The sequence below is a fragment of the Eulemur rufifrons genome, chromosome 28 (assembly GCF_041146395.1).
Source record: "Eulemur rufifrons isolate Redbay chromosome 28, OSU_ERuf_1, whole genome shotgun sequence".
NCBI lineage: Eukaryota > Metazoa > Chordata > Mammalia > Primates > Lemuridae > Eulemur > Eulemur rufifrons.
The window spans coordinates 13,900,870-13,922,996 of NC_091010.1; the positions used below are offsets into that span (position 1 = coordinate 13,900,870).

At 35.4% G+C, this 22,127-nt stretch overlaps 1 protein-coding gene across 5 annotated transcripts in view; it reads right to left on the reverse strand.

Annotated features, from left to right (window-relative positions):
- Positions 1 to 989: 989 nt before the first annotated feature.
- The window catches only part of PPP3CB (protein phosphatase 3 catalytic subunit beta), a 50,587-nt gene continuing 29,449 nt past the window's right edge, over positions 990 to 22,127 (reverse strand). Inside the window, exons 10-14 of one of the 5 annotated variants that reach the window (XM_069461084.1) lie at positions 18,499 to 18,576; positions 11,554 to 11,635; positions 9,634 to 9,731; positions 4,415 to 4,444; positions 990 to 2,986 (exon numbers count right to left, since the gene is read on the reverse strand). In XM_069461084.1, coding sequence (XP_069317185.1) covers positions 2,808 to 2,986; positions 4,415 to 4,444; positions 9,634 to 9,731; positions 11,554 to 11,635; positions 18,499 to 18,576 — 467 coding nt within the window. In that variant the 3' untranslated portion in view covers positions 990 to 2,807. Of the gene's footprint in view, positions 2,987 to 4,414; positions 4,445 to 9,633; positions 9,732 to 11,553; positions 11,639 to 18,498; positions 18,577 to 22,127 lie in introns of all 5 variants that reach the window. The other 4 variants (XM_069461083.1, XM_069461086.1, XM_069461085.1 and 1 more) reach the window with 4 other exon arrangements.

A 22,127-nucleotide genomic window follows, 5' to 3' on the forward strand; every position in this document is an offset into this window, starting at 1 on the left:
GCTCACACTTGTAATCCTAGCACTCTGGGAGGCCAAAGCGGGTGGATTGTTTGAGCTCAGGAGTTCGAGACCAGCCTGAGCAAGAGCGAGACCTTGTCTCTACTAAAAGAATAGAAAGAAATTAGCCAAACAACTAAAAGTATATATATAAAAAATTAGCCGGGCATGATGGCACATGCCTGTAGTCCCAGCTACTCGGGAGGCTGAGGCAGTAGGATCGTTTGAGCTCGGGAGTTCAAGGTTGCTGTGAGCTAGACTGACGCCACGACACTCTAGTCCGTGCAACAGGGTGAGACTCTGTCTCAAAAAAAAAAAAAAATCTTAATAAATGGTTTGTTGTGAAACTAATTATAAAGACTAGAAAGAGGTTCCTATTCAACAGGTAGGAAGTGATCTGTGAGGCACTGGGTGATAAAGTGGTATACATTCTTCATGTATAACACATTTTTAAAGTTCTGTTCCTTTCTCTTATTTTCCTCTTCTTAATTTTTGCCATCAACCCATACTTCCTCTAGTTTGCCAATAGTGCTTTATGCTCACCCATGATTCCCACAAACACTATATAACCCTAGTAATGAACTTAAGGGCTAAGGAAGTTCCTGGCACCTGATATACTAAACTCTTACTCTAGAAATGAATACCTTTCATAAAACAATAACATCAAAAAGAATCTTTAAGATATGCAATGCATAATAACTTTAGAGGCAAGTCATGGACTGGTATGCAAATTAATATTACAGCAAGTAGAAGCTGTAATAATCAACAATTTGAGAAGTTCTGTTTGTTACTTAGAATTAGGCAAGTATACATACATTGATTTAAATTAATGCTTTATATCTTATAATTATTGTTGAGAACTATAATTAAAGTTATATAATTATTGTATTATAAAATCTTGAACAATATCCTAATTTCCCTCAATTTGCAAAATCCTATACTTATTTTGATTATGGCAAAGAAGAGAGGAATATAATGGTAGGAAAATGTAGTATCACCAATATTTTTTCTCCTTATTGTTAAAACACCAATAAATTACCAATACTACTGTAACAAAATACTAATCAATGACATATTTTCTTTCAATTAAAAGATAATAAAAACAGTGATCTTAAATAAATAGATTTAGGAGGCCTACAGTAGGCATCCAAAGTCCTCTAGTGCTCAGTTACTAATGCTCATGTAAAACAAGTGTAACAAAAATTTTTTTAAACGCAGATTTTATAAAGACAAGAATTTAATTTATCAAATCACTATGAACTATCCACGAGATAATCTTCTCCAAAGGATATTCCAGCTCTATTAACAGGATTTTCTGATTTGCCTCAAAAGGCCAAATCAGACTGTATCTTCCAAATAAAACCCAACACAGAGATAGGAGCAGCGGCCCATGCATGGAATTTATTGTGTGCTACTGTTTATAAAATACTCGAAAAGTCCTGCACATGCATAATATTTCCAACTTAGACAGGAGACCATACAGGGTGCACTTTCTGGCAAACAAAACAACAGATGGTTCCGCTGCCTGGAGCTCTGAGTTGTATTCCAGGGCATGAGGGAAGCAGGCCACCAAAGTAAAGGGAAATACCAAACTACAGCGGCAATCAACACAGGTTGATAATTGTGAAAAATTAGCACATGGTTCCATTTAGTTTAACCAAGCAGATCAGTAACTATCAAAAGAAAAATTTCAACATGCAGTCTTGACTTTTATGCTTCCACTAACATCTGAATGATTGAACAGAACCATTGTTTCTAGGCTGCATTGCTTAATCAAAAACACTTCCAGAACATTTTAAAATTTCCTTTGCATTAAAACATAAAAATGATAGAAAGCCAGCAGCAAATCATCCTGGTGGCTATTTATGCAACTTGAGTACTCACAATAAACTAAAATTTCTCATAACATCTAGGTAACCTATACATGTCGTACCTGTACATCATAGGTCTATATATTAAATATTTGCAAAATGAAAACATGCATACACAAAATACGTCAAGTTTTACAGACATGATTTGAATTAAAATTTACTTTGACAATGTACAAACTTCTTTTAAAGTATCTTAAATGAGTAATTCTGTAATTCTTCATAATTTTGCAATTTAGAGGTTTTCTTTTTAAATCTCTGGGATGTAAATCTCAAAAGATCTGGGCAAAAAAGATTCTCAATTAATTTTTAGATTTGTGTTCAAGTAACAGAGTCTGCCTAGTTATAGGTTATGCATTCATAATTGAAAAATACCAAGACTATGTTACAGAATTAGCCACATTTCAGAACTATTGACCTGAGGTCAGCATTTTATAATGCTGGGTTTCTCAGCATTTTGCCCACAATTCAAAATATAGCTAGTAACCTCAGAAAGGTATTTTAAGACCATGCTAATTCATCCTTTAAAGATATTTCATGGAAAAAGAAAAGTCCACATTCGCTCTTAGAATTGCGTTTGAAGTCATAGTTGAAAAACAAATTCTAATTCTACTGAGGGGGAAAAAGAAATCTCATTTGTAAACTTAAATGTGTGAACCACAAGCATAAATGGAGGTGTAGATGCCCTCCACTGGAAATTGCCCCAAGCCCCTTGCTCACTGCTCTCCACATTGGCAGCGATGACCCAATCTTATCAGACAGCACAACATGTCCCAGGGCCCTCAAGCCTCCATCCAGGAAGGGGCTGGGATTTCAAAAGCACAATGGTTTCTGCAGAGGGACTGTGTGACATTTACAGTCAGTTTGGCCAACCCCTCCAGCTCCTCGGGTGATCTGTCCATTTGGGGGCCCGAGATGTGAGAGTCCCTGGGAAGCCGTGGGTCACTGGGCACTATGGTTGCCAGTCCCGTGGTTCTCAGTGGCATGTGCGGTGTTCAGAGAATTGAAACCATCTTGCTGTACAGCATCTTTCCGGGGTGGCATTCTCTCATTGATCCTATCCAAACCCTTTGCCTCTTCAAAACTGCAGATTCTATGTGGTGGAGAGAATCCTCGTATTGCTTAATAAAACGCAAATTTGATAAGTCAGTAATTGAAAAACATTTCTGAGATTTCAAAAACATAATTAATGATTTTTAAGAAGAAAGAAATTAGCTGCAAGTAGCAACAATTAAATTTTAACTGAATCCTACCCCCATTTCAAGTCTTCCCTTTAAAATGTGAAATGTTTAAACCTAAATACAAACATGATAGTTTCATAGATGACAGTGTTAGTGTAGTCTTCAAAAAACAACAACAAAAAAAAAGCAAAAACAACCTTCCTCTGCCCCCAAAATCAACCTCTCAGGGTCTCAGTCTGACTTCTACTACACCAGTTATCTCCTACTTCAGACCCTAAGATCACCGTGATTATCACAATAAGGTAGCAACAAGAGTAGGGGCAAGTAAGGAGGCTAAACAAGGTTAATCCCCAACATACAGATCTGTACCAAGAGCGTGGGAGGAGAAAGAAGCAAAGATAAGCTAAAATACAGTAGATCAAAACTATCTTGGTGGTCAAGGTATCATCACCCCATCACCACCAATATGAAATGAAAAAGGTAGGAAATGTCTGTGTTTCTGTGTTTGGCTGATAGCAAAAAGTATTTATAGTTTCATATTTTAGGAAATGTCTTCCTTAATTCACTGGTCATTTACTGTACTTCTTTGGAAACTATAATCAAAATAAATGGCAATTCTCCACCAACTGTATAGTTTCTCATTCACTTCATCTAGAATGATGCATCCTCTACTGTTAAAATGTTCATAGAAAAGACTGCCATACCACTAGCTATGATCTGGTTGCCTAATGTGTGCAATAGCTAGGACTCAGTCTGTGCACATGAACCGAACAATGGCTGGGACAGCAAAACATTCAGCAATGTGCAATATCAAGCCAACATATAATATACACGAATATAATATTATCAGTAAAGTACAGCCCAAACTGCAGCAAAAAAACAAAGAGAAAAAGACCATTATAATGACAGGTCCTATACTCTCAGTCAGGCACATTATTGAAAATGAGTAAAAACAAACTCATACCTATATCTAGAGGGGGTTTCACTTAGAGGAAAAAATCTGAGTAGCATAGAATCATGCAAAATATGGAACGTATCTTTATTTGCAGGATCACTTTAGTAATTTCCATTAAAACAGGCAACTTTAAATGCTATAATATATAGCATAATATACTTAAAGAAATCAGGAACATTAAATTCTGGTTGAACATTGCACCAGAAAAGGGAAAAAAAACAGACTGTCATTATGGGCATCAGCCTTTGTGATTAAAAAATAAATAAATGAGGAATGTGACTGTTAAACTTGAGTCAGTGAGTCTGATTCATCTTGGGCTATACAGGCTAGGAGTAAGACACACCCACAGGACATTCTCTGAGGCCCACCCACACACCACAGATCTCTGCCCAGCGCAAGGACTCTGATCGTACCTTTTTCAGCCTCAATAGCCTCAACTGTGGCTGTACAGAAGTGAGCAGAGGCATGCAAAATGAATGAGAGAGATGAGAAGGGTCATATTGTACAGCAGAAAAGGCAATGATCACTTAAAATATCACAGTACCCCATACTACATCATCATTTACAATTCAATATAAGTAGTACTCATATTAGAGAGTCCCATCCAATCCCCCAGTTCCTGACACAGTACAGTTTACACACAGCACTATGACAACATTGCTCAGACCACAGATCACACAAACCTATTTTAAACAAAGACATCTCAGCACTCATGCAAATGCACTCCAATATTAATTACCCATCTTGAATTCAGTATTTTGATGGCCTTAAAATTTTCCTGTATGTTTATTATATCACATCCATCACAGTCACAGGAAAATTCTCTAGGGTAAAATTACGATGATAGAATTGTAGCAGAAAAGCAAACAGGAAAGTCTTTTCTTTCATGTCTAACAAAAACAATACTCATCACCAGTTGGTTCCCTACAATAGAAACTAAAAGGGGTCAGCATTGCTTTTCCTGTCACTTCTAATTCATAAGGCAAAACATAAGCTGCAAAATCTGATATGGCTAACAATGAAATTTTAGGGCAGTAACCTTGGTGAATTAGTCTAAGTAGAACAGTCCTGTAGCTCTGTTCTTTGTGTGGAACCTAAAAGGATCCCTCTTGTCTACCACGAACTTCCTTTCTCTTCTAGTATTGATGCTCCAAACACCTAAAGATATTAACATCTATTGCCTCAAAAAAATCCATTCAGATCCAGTTTATCATGAACTCAAATTCGCTTCAGGAACTAAGAGCCTGAATTCTTAAGGGAAGAAAGAAAGACTATTGAGCATCTTTTCAAACCCATCTACCAAATAGAGGCATTAAGGAATGAAACTGAGGTCTTACAGGCAATAAATTCTAATTATTTCATGCTATAGACATATATATAGGCCATATTATAAATAAGAAATGCATTCTTGGTATAGCTTGTCACTGGCCCATTTAGAAAACTACAACATATTTAATCATACACTTTGTAGTCAAAGATTCTTTTTTGGCTTATTTCTGGGTTTAAACCGTATAAAGAGCTCATATTGAGGACCAGGACCTAAGATAAGATAGCAAAGAACAATACTGCCTCACAATATTGCCCATTTTCCACTTTACCCAAAGTGTACACACTCAGAATATTTGTAACAATAATGTCCTGTTCCTTCTACTTTGCTTCTTCTGAATAAGGCCAATTAGAATAATTATTCCTGAAATTATCTTTTAGCAGTAAACATGATTTAGAAATGATAATTTTTACCCAAAGCAATTACTAATGTGAAAGGACACTGATGAATCTAATTATTTGAAGTGGACTAAATTAGAAAATGTTGTTGATATTAACCAGAGAATAAAGTGAACTGGGGACCCAAAAGAAGTAGGATAAACACTGAATAAAGGAAGAGTTAATTTTCCTTAACTGTTAAATTATATTACAAATCAAAGCAGACACAATTATTGTATGCTCACTGCACAAATTACCACTTAAAAAAATCTAGCCCTGGGCCGGGCGCGGTGGCTCACGCCTGTAATCCTAGCACTCTGGGAGGCCGAGGTGGGCGGATCGTTTGAGCTCAGGAGTTCGAGACCAGCCTGAGCAAGAGCGAGACCCCACCTCTACTAAAAATAGAAAGAAATTATATGGACAGCTAAAAATATATATATAGAAAAAATTAGCCGGGCATGGTGGCGCATGCCTGTAGTCCCAGCTACTCGGGAGGCTGAGACAGGAGGATCGCCTGAGCTCAGGAGTTTGAGGTTGCTGTGAGCTAGGCTGATGCCACGGCACTCACTCTAGCCTGGGCAACAGAGTGAGACTCTGTCTCAAAAAAAAAAAAAAAAAAAATCTAGCCCTGTACACCTGGAAAATACTCTTACAATGTTCCTGGACAGAAAACTGGGATAAATAAACTACCTCTACTTGATCAGCCCTGGAACTCCTACTCCTCAAAATGTGGACAATTTTCCTTATAATTTAAAAATTGAAAGGGGAAAAAATTAAATTTCTATCAGAATGTTTTAGAGAGTCTGTGATAAGTTAGTTTATATGAAACATCTCATAATTTGTATTATATGTAATAAATTAAGGATAAAAATTGATATCACTATGAGAATTAGTATCTATTTGATTTTATCAATAGTTTAAAAGTCTGTTAATAAATTTTTCAGATTATGAAATGTCACAATATACTTTTGAAATCATTCTACAGACTTGTAATTTTATATGTAAAAGCATTTTCTAGGTCAATTATATTCTTCGTTCTTTTCTGAGGCGTCTAACTGATCCTAAATCTTTTCCAGAATACAAAATAGGTATCACATTCAAAATTGCATACCATGCCAAGCTTGAATGCTTAGATTTGAAAGATGGTCATATGAAGCTTAAAAATTAAGCTGGAGAGAAAGAAGTCTGATAATTGCAAAAATTTATCTGAAAGGCACTATTTCTCCTCTGTTTGTTTTCAGCTATATAGTACATCTTGACATGGCCTCAATAAGTTTGAGGGTAGTGCTGCCTCAAACTGTGTTTCTCAATACTACACAGAATAAATGACCAAGAGGAATTTACATTACTACAATAGAGATGGCCATGTATTTTGCCATACAGATTTGGGTAAAGGTAACATTATTTTGGCTCGCTCCCAATCAAATTTCCATTAAAAAAAAGTACATAAAATAAATATGAACATAAAATCCAACTCTAATAGAGTTGTGCAGTCTGTACAAACACTCACGAAATATTACGTAAATTAACTTTAAAGTTATTAAAAAGACAATTTTTATTTTCTGACAATAAGATCAAGGTCCTAGAATTTAAAAATTTTGCTTTTGCAATATCTCTCAGTTATACACACTAACATCAGAAAACATATCTACTGAAATTTAAAATGTTAGATAATTTTTAAAAAAATCATACAGATACAGCTTTCATATGAGTTTTGGTATTTGTTTCAAAATGGGTTTATCTTATGCTAGGGAAGTAACTTCAACCAAATGCTCAAATCACACTATCAAGAACTAGCAGAAGTGGGAGCTATCTAGTTTCCCAAATAAGACCCCTTAAACTCAGCTCCTTCCAGTAACTCATTCTATCCTGGGAATAGACAGTCCCTCTAGCAAAGCTACTGTCTGTCAAACCTCCCCTACCGTTGAGGGTGGTTTCAAAGTCAGAGGAATGAGCTTCAAGCTATGGGCAAATTAAGAATAAATACAAGTGCTGAGCTGTCCACAAAGCATGTAATTAGCAGGTGCTAATTGTGAAAGCTGAAAGCAAGGTTTGCTATGGATACAACATCAAAGTAATAATATATCCAAAGATAATTGAGAGATGACTATAATGTAAATTTATTTAAGTATGATACCCTTTTGATTTTTTCTTTTCTGAACAAAGAGGAAGAAGGATATAACATTTCTGAAGCTATTAAAATTCATCCATTTCTATTAACATTTTTGCTAGTTTTATTGAATGTTTAAGACCTTAATTTGTTTTAATGTACATTCATAAAATTCTTTTTAGCTCACTTTTCTAAAGTTTACAATATAATAAGAAAAATGGAGGGCAAGGAATGTAAAGAGAATCAAAGCAAATTTTTTTTAAATTAAAAAAAAACCCTCATTCAGAATGAAAATTTGAAACTATAATTTCAAAACATAGTTTTGTACTCAGATATACCAGTGGGGGTGGTGGACAATACAATAACATATAAAATAGAACATGTACAGGCTACAAGTAAAAATTATTTGTCTATAGGAAAAGATTCTTTTTATTAAAAAGCAATTATTATGGGACTGAGTGAAATGAAATTGTGAAAAGTCAACCTAATTTAAATTTATTCAAAATATTAAATTAAAATTTCCTATTTTTCTCTTTTAAAAAGTCATTAATTAAAACATCAAAGAGAAACTTAATCATGATTAAGGAAAAACACCAGATCTGCTGCTGCCTGTTTTAATAGAACAATGACCCTTGGAGGGCTGTCAAAAGTGGCTACGATAAAACATAAATTCAGGCTTTTCCATATCACATTTTTTGCTCTCCAACCACATGGGAAAGAAATCTAGACTGAACTACTGTGTATGGTCTAATTCACATAACTTTCTTCTATTTAATCTGTAATGGGCTTTCAAAAACTTAACCCAATATTTACACAAATATTTATGCCAAAAAAGTTCGTTTTTTTAATATAAAATATTCAATGAGCCAGATTACAGGAATGCTTTACGTATAATTCTTTTTATTTTCATGCAAAATAAAGGCACACTTAATAACACCCTTTGAATTTTGACTTACAGATTTTAAATTCAACCCCTTATAACAATGACTTAATATCTAATGTTACATTTATGTTCAGAATGCACAAAGTGCAGCAACAAATGCAGCAAACCTCAAAATGAGGTGCTACAAAGCTGCTTCTACATCAAAAGACAGACAAGTGTCTGATAGAGTAATTTAATTGAACATACTTTTACAGACATACAGCTACCCTAAAGAAAGACAGACAGATTTAGGAAAGCAGCTACATCTGCAGAGGAAGGAAACAGCATGTTACAGACAGTCAATTATACATAGAACATTTGACAAACACCACAGAAAACAAACTTTGGCATCATTTACCAGGGTACAAAACCTTGCACAAATCTTTTGGCAAGTGAAGTGCGTAAGTAATGTTCTGGGGCCCAAGCAGACAGTTAACTCTAAAATTAAGTATTTGAAAATATAAGCATAGGCTAATACAATTACATAAATAAAAAAATTAAAAATAAGAAACTTGGAATTACAGTTCCATTTTAGTAATATGAATATCCCTGATTCACATTCTGAAACTGGGACTTTTAAAAGAAAAGGGTGAATCAAACAAATGAATAAATAAATATTTCAGAGATTATGATATGAGCTGCTCCCATATCATTTCATGAAAAGCTGAGGAACTGACCATTATTTTCAATTGAAAGGAATAACCATTCTATCAATTTTCTGCCCTGATCAGGTATTAATGAGACTACCTATCATATAGTACCCTGCCTGTGTCAGCTACTGAGACAGGAACTAAAAAACAGAAGGAATTCCCTGCATGCATTATGAGTATTGTTAGCAAAAGAAGGAGGTGTGCCCCAGTCCATCTGAGGCACAGCAAGTTGCATAACATCATTACCACTTTGCAGGGTCTGCCGTCCTCCAGCCAACACTCCACTAGGCAACATCCCTGTGGGAGTCAGGCCCTTGAGTGTCAGCACACTTTCACTCTCCTCCCTATAGCAAAGAGATAAAACAAATAACAGATACTTCCAATCAGCACTTAGTTTAAAAGAGGACCTATGGCCATATATAAAATTTATGACATTCATTGTCATTACCACATTTTCCTCAATTTCAAGACATACATTTTTCATATTTTAAATGTGGAATATGAGGATGTGCCTTACAATTGAGGCATATATCATTTTTCCTGAAAAGCTTTACTAACTATATGGTGAGATTTATCATTGATGGGGATCATACAATTGAGAAAATATGGTATTTCATATACTGTAAAGTTCAAATATGTGATATAATCAGTTTTGCAAACAAATTTTCAACAACTGAGCTATTCATTTGTACCCTTAAACCTGGTCATGGTAAATTAATCCCAGGAAGGCAATTTGTAGATCCAGCAAAAGGGACTTCCTGTATGGATAAGCAAGTTCATCAGGAATACTCCACACAAAGTGCCCTGTCCTTCTTATCCTGCTCTAATTTTCAAGGTGTAAACTTAGTGCTTTCATCACATAACGACAAGAGACACAAAAGGTGAGCAATAATAATCACAAGGATCAAAAACCCTAGTTTCAAAGGGAGTTATGTTCCCTTCTTCAATATACAAATGTATAAATAACTTCTTTATAGGAAGAGTGATAATGTTGCTTTTAGATGTCAAGCAGGACAATACTTATACGATAAAAGTAATTTCTGCAAAATAAATAATGAAGAAAATAGGCACACTCTGCCTAACCCACAGGACAACTAGTGGAGACACTGCACAAGCCAGACACTTAGAGATGAGCCACTCTCCTGGCCTGTGAGGAGCTTCTAAACACAGACACAGATTATCTTTTTGGTAAGTAAACCTGAGATAGGGAGCAGAGCAGTGGGGACAATGGTGTATAATTAAACTGCTCTGAAATTCAGAGCCCAGAGCAATAGTCTTTGGAGCAACGGGCAGGTGGCCCAGGCCCCCACTAATCCTGTTAGTGGCTTAGGGGTTGGTGGATGGAAAACAGAATGTGACTGTCTCTCCTCCAAAGATAGCTGATTAAATGGCCTAGAGAGGGACAGAGCCCCAAAAATAGGGTGCTTCAAGGTCCTGGAGGGGAGACTGGCCAAATGAAGAGACCAGGTTCTGCAGGCCTGTGTTTGAAACTGAAGTACAGAGTTGGAGGGAGCTCCTAGAGTCCTTCTCCAGCCAGGAGGAATAGGCTTTTCCAGGAGGAAAATCTTTAGCACTAGCCAGCACAGAGGGAACTGGACTCTGCCAGCAACCGGGTGACCTTGGAGGCTCTCTGCCCCATTAAGTCTTGAGATGAAACCCCAGCCTGGGCCGAGACCTCAATGGCAGCCCTGTGGAGACCCTGAAGACGAGGGCCATACTCAGATTCCTGACCTACAGAAACAGTGAAATAACAAATGCCTGTTGTTTGAGGTGATGTGTTATGCAGCACTAGGTAGCTAATATATATTCTTCTAAGAGTTCTTTTTTGGCTAAACATTACATCCTTGTGGTTCATCTGTGTTGTATGTATAGTGGTAGTTCATCCACTGTCACTACAATGTGTTTTTCCCATTGTAATTCCCCCCTTATCTGAGGGGGATACCTTCCAAGATCCCCAGTGGATGCCTGAAACTTCTGATAGTACTGAACCCTATATATACTGTTTTTTTCCTATACATACATACCTGTGATAAAGTTTTATTTATAAATTAGGCACAGTAAGAGATTAACAACAATAACTAGTAATAGAACAGTTATAACAATATATTTTAATAAAAGTTATGTGAATGAGGTTCTTCCAAAAAAAAAGGAAAAAGATATCGTTACCTGAGAACAGAGAAGACTCTTGCCATCTTGCCAATTGCTCGAATTTTGTTTCTTATGATTTCTTTCCGGGCTGCAGCTGAACCTACTTTCAATGGAATAAATAGAAAGAAAGGCTCAAGTTTAGGGCACTCACGCTTGCATTATTCTATTAGCCTGTTCCACACTTATCTGAACCAATCCCAAGCCCCCTACCACCAGCTCACATGGAAGAGACTAGATGAACTCATGCCAAAAAATTTCTTGCTCCCTCAGTGTTTAGCTCAGCACTGGTCTAGTACTGGGGTCTGATACAGATACAAATAAAAAGTAATCCACAAACTTTATGATCTCACACTACTGACTACTCAGTGAAAGAGCAATGGGAAAAAAAATTTGAGCTCAACTTGTATTACAAACTAGAGGACAAAAAACCTGATAATAATCCTACAGTCTCTATTTAATTTTCACGAGAGCCTATGACATGCAGATTAACAGACAAGAATTTGTAATAGCCCTGTAGTCTTCTGTTTAACTGTCATAATAGTCTTCAACATGCAGGCTGAAAATACCCCATCATACTATAACAGAATAAGCTTCCTTGCTCTAAATTGGTCTAAAAATAATGGCATGAAGGGACTACTATGCAGGTAATCCTGAACTAAGGACCATACCAGCATTTCAACAACAATGCATATCTCAACCTAATGTACCAGGTGTCCTCTAAGGTCATGCAAGTATATCCAAGCTCTTACATCCCTATGTGAGTATGACAAAAGCAATGAGAAAAACATGGCTAACAGATCACTACTGCTTCATCTCTAGAGGGTTAGCTGTGCTATCACTGCTACAGAATAGAATATACTAAAATAACTAGATCCTTGGCTAAAGAAAGACTCAAAGTTTATATCTTCCTTCCCTTGACCTCCAGAAAGAACAACAATCTCAGTCCTGTTATCTCATATATAGCAACTAGAATCACTCTAGACCCAAGGGTGTGGTTCCTTAGAGCTGTGCTTCAACATGATGAAAACACACATATGGAAGCACCATGGCTGAGGAGAAGGTTAAGGAAAGGCTAAAGACACTAGATCAAAAGGGGCCTTAGGTATATGGAGGTCTGAGTAACCGTAAGTCTTCTGGGCTAGAACATCTCATTTAAAATTAAAGCAGCCCACAAATATATACAATTAAAAACTAAGATGATGACTGGACCTGACTGCAAGGAAAGAGAAAAAGAAATCCAATTTCAAAGATAAAAATAAAAGACATATTTTAGGGAAAATAGGCTCCATGACGATGTTGATGATCTTCTAAAGGGTAATAGCAGCACTGAAGCTACAGTTTTTACAAATCCAAAACTGTGTGGGTACCATGGCACTAAACAGGTATTTTTAAGATGCTAAAAATAATTACTAAAAATCTAAGAATCATAGAATATTAGAATTTGAAGAGATATTATGGATATTGCAAAGTTCAATCTCCTCATTTTATAGACAAAGAAACTGAGTTTAGTAAGTGACTTGTCCAAGGACACATGGTAAGTTTGATTCTCTTCTAATGAATTAATATAGATATTTTGTTTTAAAATTGGCAGAATCTTAAAAATAGCTAGACTGGGGGTAAGCAGTAGGGGTCTGAGGAGGAAGGCTATAATGAGATAGATCCATATTTTCAGTCTTAATTTATACATCTGTAAAACCAAATGATATGTAAACTATACTGATTTCAAATGAAGAAATACACAGAAATATAAAAACACTGTACAAATCAGGGTTTTAAATCAGTCTACAAACACATCATGCATCGTATTAAAGTAAATGTCCACAGTAAAATTTCTTTGGGAAATAAGACAGACAATCAAACACCCCTAATCATGCAGGGAAAAGTACAAAACATTACAAATAAGCAAAGAATGAAATTTTAAAACAAGAGGAATGAAAAAGAGGGAAAAATATTTCCATGCACAGAAAGACAGATATCTTGGAATATGACTTCTAAAAACACTGAATACCAACTCAGACAAAACTTAAACTAAATTTGCATAAGGCCCAAGAGGACTCTGCATAAACATTACTCAATGAATGTGCTAACTTACATGGACATGAGGATAAGTTATGAAGTCATATTTCAAAACAATGTTACTCTGTCTGGTCTGTACCTTTTTTATTGCCATATATGAGCCGTTCTTCAGATGGAGAGTCCAGAAAAAAGGAAGTGAATGATGGAGAAAAGGTGGTTGAGACAAATAAAAAGATAGAGATTTAACTTGGCAGTGGTACTGAAGAATGAATGCAGAAAGAAAGGGAGAAAAATGAAGGCCCTCATATTTGAAAATTTGAAAAATGTAGTACTGTAGAATCTGGTGAATAAAAGAGGGATGCCACTGGGTAGAGCTCTAAAGTAAAGATTTCTTAAAAGGTATGTGTTCAGAAGAAATTATGGACAGAATGACTATAATATTTGATGAAAGTAGACATAAATTGGGACAGAAAAAAACACGTGAAAACACATAAGACTGATAAAAGACTGTGCTAACAACAATTGCACATTTATATTCATACCCCTAAGAAAATGTGTCACCCATGGAAGTATGTTAAGTGAAAGGTAATGACACAAATGAGGTACAAACTCATGTGGTTCTTCAAGGACACCAACATCTGCAAAATCTGTAGTATATAGAGAAATGCAGGTAACTTTATAAACTACCTCAGTGGAAAACTACCCACTCCCAACACAGGAAAAGCTAAGCCTCCCACATTCCATAACAAGAGCTCGATTTTCTGAATCTGAATTGTAGCACTTTTGCATACACTCAGGAGCAACAGTATGTGCTTTCTGTTCCCAATCCAATCTGGGAGTTTAGGGTACATCTTTTTGCAAAAATAGCAATAGATTATTTCAAAGTAAGTAATAGTTCTAAGACTAGGCAGCTGGGGTGGTTTCATATGAGCTTTTCATATTGTCCCTTCTAATGCTGAGATGCATGATTCCATTATAGGAAATGCAAGTTATTTTAGTAAAATTTTAACACATATAGATTACATATTTCCTTCATCAAACTGAAGACAAAAGATAAATTTCTAAAAAAAATGTGCATTCTAAATATCACACAAATCAGTGTCCAAAAATTCTCTTTTGTGATTAACTTACACTTCCCAAAGGGATGCTATGTGCATTTATTCATTTAGTGTTTATGCAAATTTTGGCCTAAAAAACAACCCCACAATATGCATTAAACAACAATACAGACTACCAAAGAATCATCACTTAACAACAGTCTCATTCCTGTACTTAATCTCAGCCTTGAATATACAAAAACTACTCTTTTCCTCCTGCCACTGGGAAATCTCCAATCCTGCTTTTTCTCTTTCCCCACAGAAAAGCTAAACGCTTATTTTGCCTCAACAGTAATCCCCATTCCACCCAGTTTTCTTTCTAAAGTCAGATTTCTCCTCAGACTCAGTCCTCAGGATGGTTCCATTGCTGTGTAGGAAAAGGAGGAGAGAACAGAAAGCATGCCATCATGGTGGAAGGAAAGGAGAAAAGATGGATGGAGTTAGGGGGAAGAAATCAGGGAATATAAATAAGGAAGGGAAATAAACCTAGTTCTAATAGCTCTTTGTCTACCCCATCCTAAACCTTAGTATCTATCCTTATCTTCTCTTTCTTCCATTCCCTCAATATTTTCTCTCTCCCAAACCATTCCCATTCCTCCATCCAAACTCCCAGACTCATATTCTTGAATCTTTCTTAGAGTCTTAATATTTGGTAGTGGAAGAATGAAAAAATAAGGAGTAATTACACCTGCCATGTTAACAGTGAAGGGAGATCTATTTCTAGTATTCAAAGCTGGAATTCAGTGTATTTTCCCATAGAAACATTGTCATAAATGGTGCTTAACACTTTAAAACTTACTTGAGTGGAAAAGAATTTTCATCCTCTCTATTGCCTCAATTAATGGATAAGAAAATCCTGAGAAGTTAGGTGACTTATCCAAAATTACACAGCTAGTGAATGGTAGTGACAAGACACCTATACCACTGATCCTTTTCATTAAGCTATACTGCCTCCTCAATGATCAAATTTGATTCATCCCTAGAATGCAAGAATAATATAACAAGTGGATAAATTATCATATTGATGGGAAAAATCTTGATAAAATACATAAAATATTCTCATTAGAAGGAATGTAATAAAATTTTATATTGATTCCTGGTTGAATCCCAAAAAATGACTCAGTGTCTATCTTCATATAAATGATAGGCATCTAAAACCAAGTACTATAATTAGACTAACAAGGAAACCTTTTCCTTTTTATTACAAGAAGGGGACTAAAGCGTTACCTACCACCACTCCTATTTAATACACTATTGGCAACACTGATGAAAATTTTTAAAGAACAAAAAGAAAGGTAAAAGTGTATAAAATAAATGTCAGTCTTACATAAATTACATACTTTAAAAAGTTTTGGAAAACAAATTAAAAATTACCACAGAAAATAATTCTGCTGATCCAAGTTGTTAGACATAAGATAAAACCACAAATATATGCTATATTCCTTTACATAGATAGAAAATATGGTAAGAGAGAAAGGTTGTAATAGTAATAAGAATATAAAATACCTAAGTATTAACTTGGTAACAGATTTTTGTCAAAGAAAAACTATATAACTGTAAGTAAAGTAATTCTATATTAAATATATTAAATGGAATAATTATAGTAAGCTACTTATATAGAGCAAGAGATCTTGGTCTTAGCTTAGAAAACTAAATATTATTTTTTAAAAACTCCCTAGATTCAGATATAGAGTTAATATAATACCAATTAAAACTCTCGCTAAATATATCACAGAACTTAACAAATTAACAAAAAACTCCACCTGAAAAACTTAGTAGGCTATGTGCCAAGAATTATTTCAGTCATTATCTCAAATATTCATTATCTCAATACCTACAACATTATTAAGTATTATCCTCCTTCTCAAGATGAGGGAAACTGAAACTCAGTTAAGTAACTTGCCTAGAGCCACAAAGCCATTATAAGGAACTGGAATATGAGCCCAGGTCTACTTTTATAACAAACAGTAACAGAACAAGGAAACAAATTATCTACTTAAAACTACTTAAAATTTTTAGGGAAAAGACATATGATAAAATGTTAGAGCTAAAAACATCAGGCCGGGCATGGTGGCTCACACCTGTAATCCTAGCACTCTGGGAGGCCAAGGCGGGAGGATCGTTTGAGCTCAGGAGTTCAAGACCAGCCTGAGCAAGAGCAAGACCCCGTCTCTACTAAAAATAGAAAGAAATTAGCTTGACAACTAAAAACATATAGAAAAAATTAGCCGGGCATGGTGGCGCATGCCTGTAGTCCCAGCTACTTGGGAGCCCGAGGCAGAAGGATTGCTTGAACCCAGGAGTTTGAGGTTGCTGTTAGCTAGGCTGATGCCATGGCACTCTAGCCCGGGCAACAGAGTGACACTCTTTCTTGGAATAAAAAAAAAAAAAAAGAAAGCTTACTATCTAAACCCAAATATAATTGATATAAATATACTTATTTCAGTCACTAACAAAAGCACAAGAGTTAAGCACATCTCTGCTTACCACCACCAGATAGCAAGAGCAGCACTTGTACTCAGTTACTTTGTACTTTCAGCAAATGGGCTTACAAGTAGAGAAATTTCTATAGAGTTCTTACTCAGATTTTACTTGATAAGTAATCAGTTGAGATGGATAATTTACACAATTGGAAAAATAGTAATTTTCTTCTTAGCATCATTAGAAATCAAAGAAATGTAAATTTAACCAATTATAATTTACTGTTACATAGCCACCAAGCGAAATAAGTAAAAATGACCAAAATCCAATGGTTCTGTGGAGAAATAGTTCTATGGATTTATTGCTGGAGGCAATTCACATTGGTCCAATTCTCCTGCAAAGCAACTTGGTAGTTCACAGCTAAAGCAGTGAAGCTAAAATTCTTCATATTCTGTACCTCTGTTATTCTCTTCAAGAAATTTATTCCAAGGAGGAAAATAAAAGCTATTATACAAATAAGTTTATTGTACTGCTATTCACAATGAAAATAATTTAGAACTGCCAAACAATATGAGATTAACTATGAAAATTATGGTATACTAATATACTTAGAAATATGTAGCTATTAAATCTTATCAATATATAGACCATGTTTGATACACAGAAACATTTAAATACTAGCAACAATCATAAAAACTATACTGAAGCAAAGATGTCAGGGAATACAAAAGAGAATAGAGAGTTTTCAGCTTATATAATAAGTTGTTTACCCAGTAAATAAAGTTTTAAATAAATATTTAAATAAAAATTTCAAAACAAAAATAAGAGGAATTTTATTTCTATAATATTAATTTATATTATAAATATACATCAGGTACATAGGCTTGTTGGCTTATATAAGAACAACCACATATAACTTTGTTTCTATGGAAAAAATGCTTCAGAATCTCAAATTAAATTAGCAAGTGGTCCTTTACAACACAACCACACTATACTGGGAACAGTCTAATGTCGGGGGAAAAAAAAGTCAAAGCAACATTGTGAGTTTGGGTATGTTTCTGATGCACTAAGATTACTGTACTAATGAAACAAACAGTATTTTTATCCTCCCTTCTCTAAGCCGTGTCCATATTCACGAAGAACCACATCCTTGTAATACCTTTCAATTTTCATGTCTTTCTGTTCTTTCTTCTGAATTTTCCCTTTCCCAAAATCCATCTTTTTTCCTCATACTACCATAAAAAAATAAAATCACTAAAATTATGTTTAAATCTTAAAATAAACAATATCTGAAAAAGTGACTTGTCACTTATCAAATAGCATAGTCATCTGAAAGTAACGACTAATTTTTGCAAAATTGTGTGTATTGAGACTGGGCAGTTAAGAGATACCACTTCATAATAAGAAATAGTAAGATGAATAATCATACCATCAAACTGGTCTTCACCTTCAGTCATTAGCTCATCATCAGAGCAAATACTCAGAACATTTACCAACATTTCTGTCACTGTTCAAAAAAGAAAAAGTTTCATGTTAGCTGACCATATACAACTGTCTATATGTACACATAGCAACTATTCCTACAAATGGTCAAATAATTTTTAACCCAAGAAAACACATCCTGATAGCAGGAATAATGGAATTAAAAAAATGTGAAGGCTTTCAAAATCAAAGAAATTCAATGGATAACAAGTCTGAGAAAGAGAGAGAGAGAGAGATTCTTTTTTTTTTTCTTTCATTTTTTTAAAATTTATTTTTCATGGCCAGGAGCGGTGGCTCACACCTGTAATCCTAGCACTCTGGGAGGCCAAGGCAGGAGGATCACTTGAGCTCAGGAGTTTGAGACCAGCTTGAACAAGAGTGAGACCCTGTCTCTACAAAAATAGAAAAATTAGCTGGCCGTGGTCGTGGGTGCCTGTAGTCCCAGCTACTCAGGAGGCTGAGAGGAGAATCGCTTCAGCCCAGGAGTTTGAGGTTGCTGTGAGCTAGGCTGACGCCACAGCACTTTAGCCCAGGTGACAGAGAAAGACTCCATCCCTGCCCCAAAGTAATAATGAATTAATTAATTTAAAAAATTTACTTTTCATTACTTTCTTTCTTTCAACCCCCAATCAGTGAAGTCAGAGATTTTTTATGAAACAAATTTTTACACCTTTTGGGGGAAAAAAATGAGCCCCCAAAGATATAAGAACAGAGGTGAATAACACATCTGAATATATACATTTCAAATCTTCATTCATGGATATAGCATTACAGAGTAAGAAAAGAAATCTTGGCACAGTTCTACTGTTCCCAAAAAGTCCCAGGATTCAATCTTTTAAAAAACTGGCTGCAGCAACTTCTTTGAAACTTATTTCTAAAGATTACTAATGACTACCTAACAATCTCAACCCATGGCTTGTTCACAGGCTTAATCCTCCCTGACTATTCTATATATATTTTTCTTTTCTGTTTTTTTTTTTTTTTTTTTTTTGAGACAGAGTCTCACTCTGTCACCTGGGCTAGAGTGCCGTGGCATCAGCCTAGCTCACAGAAGCCTCAAACTCCTGTGCTCAAGCAATCCTCCTGCCTCAGCCTCCTGAGTAGCTGGGACTACAGGCACACCACAGCTGGCTAATTTTTTCTATTTTTAGTAGAGACGGGGTCTCCCTCTTGCTCAGGCTGGTCTCAAACTCCTGAGCTCAAGTGATCCTCCCGACTCGGCCTCCCAGAGTGCTAGGATTAGAGGCATGAGCCACCATGCCCAGCCCTTCTATATGTATTTTTCCTTCTCTTTTCCTTTGCAAGATTTCCAGGATTCTATTCTTCTGGTTTTCCTATTTTTTAGACCATTTTTCCCCCCAAATTTGGGTATCTTCATGATTCTTTCTGCAGTGTTATTCTTTTTATATGTTCAATTTCTTGGCAATTCCACCCATTATCATACTTATAGTTAAGCATCATCTCTTTGGAGATGATTCCTAAGTCTGGATCTCCAGTCTTGACCTCTCCCTTCAGGCTCTGAATTTCCTTGCTGGTTTTATTGCCAACTTTCTTAAACCATATGCATATTGTCTGTTTCCCTAACTAAAATGAAAGCTGCATGAGTGCAGGTTGTTGTTTTATTCATTACTACCTAGAGCCTGTCATTACTACATGACAGGCACCCAATAAATATATAATAAATGAATAAGAAAAATAAAATTTCAATTAATAAATAAAAATGTCTATTGAATATTAGCCCCTGGATGTCCCAATGGCACCTAGAAATGAACACATCTAAAACAAAATTCAATACTACCCCGATAAAACTATTTTTCCTCCTACAAATACATTAAAAGCTAAAGCTCTGGGATTCAGGTATGAACGGAACAGTCTTTACCTTCAAAAAGCTTACTAACTACTAAAGGAGATTTTATATATATTTATTTATTTATATATATATATATATATATATATAAATACACACACACATACACACATATCTCAACCACAAGAGTGATGAAAACTATGCCGTAAGTATTCAAAGGTATGCAAAATGCAAAAGACCTACTGGGGAAGGCAAAGCTTTTGGTGATGACATTTGAGAGGAAACATGAACTAGGGGGTTGCCAGGTGGACAGTGTAGACAAGGCATTCTAGACAGAAGTTAGAAAGATTATAAAGTAGTCCTACAGCTCAATGGAAGAGAATTGAGAGTTCAGAAAGAAAAAGCTCACATTTAAGGACAATTGATTTTTGACAAGGGTGTCAAAACAATTCAGTGGGAAAAGAATAGTCTTTTCAACAAATGGTGCTAGGACAAATGGATATTCACATGCAAAAATGTAAAGCTAGACTCCCCATTGCACATCATATACAAAAATTAACTCAAAATTCATCAAAAACCTATATGTAAGATATAAAACTATAAAACTCTGAAAAGAAAACGGGTAAATCTTCATGAGCTTAAGTTAGGCAATGATTTCTTAAATATGACACCAAAAGGACAAGCAACAAAAGATAAAATAAACAAAACTTCATCAAAATTAAAATCTTTTGTGCTTAAAAGGACACTATTAAGAAAGTGAAAGACAGCCCACACAATGGAAGAAAATATTTTTAAATCATCTATTTGAAAAGGGACTTGCCTCTAAAATATATAAAAAACACAACTCAACAATAAAAAGACAACCCAATTCCAAGATGTGCAAAGGATCTGAAAATACATTTAACCAAAGAGGATATATAAATGGCCAATAGGACATAAAAAGATGCTAAACACCATTATTAACTATGGAAATGCAAATTAAAACCACTTCAGGAGCTGGGTGTAGTGGCTCATGCTTGTAATCCCAGCAACTAGGGAGGCTGGGGAGGGAAGATCACTTGAGGTCAGGAGTTTGAGATCAGCCTGGGCAATATAGTGAAATCCCATCTCTACAAAAATAAGAAAAATTAGCCGAATATGGTGGCATGCTCCTGTTGCCTCAGCTACTTGAGAGACTGAGGTGGGAGGATTGCTTGAGCCCAGGAGTTCAAGGCTCCTGTAAGCTCTGAATGCACCACTGGCACCCCATTCTGGGTGACAGAGCAAGATCCTGTCTCTTTAAAAAAAGAAAAAAATAAACAGATAATAACAAATGTTGACAAAGATATGGAGAAACTGAAATCATATGCTGCTGGTGGGATTAAAAAATGGTGTAGCTGCTTTGGAAAACAGTTTGGCAGATCCTCAAAAGGTTAATCATATGAGTTACCGTATTACCTACCAATTTCACTCCTAGGTCTATACCCAAGAAAAATGAAAATATATATCCACACAAAAACTTGTATATGAATGTTCTTTGTAGCATTCATAAAAGTCAAAATGCAAAAATAATCAAATATCTATCAGCCAATGAATAGTTTAACAAAATATGGTACATCCATATGATAGAATACTATCCTACCACAAAAATGAATGAAGTACTGACTCATGCTACAACATGAACCTTGACAAAACTATGGAAAGAAGCCAGTCACAAAAGACCTCATATTGTGTAATTCCATTTTCACGAAATGTCCAGAATAGACAAATCTATGAAAATCGTAGCTTGG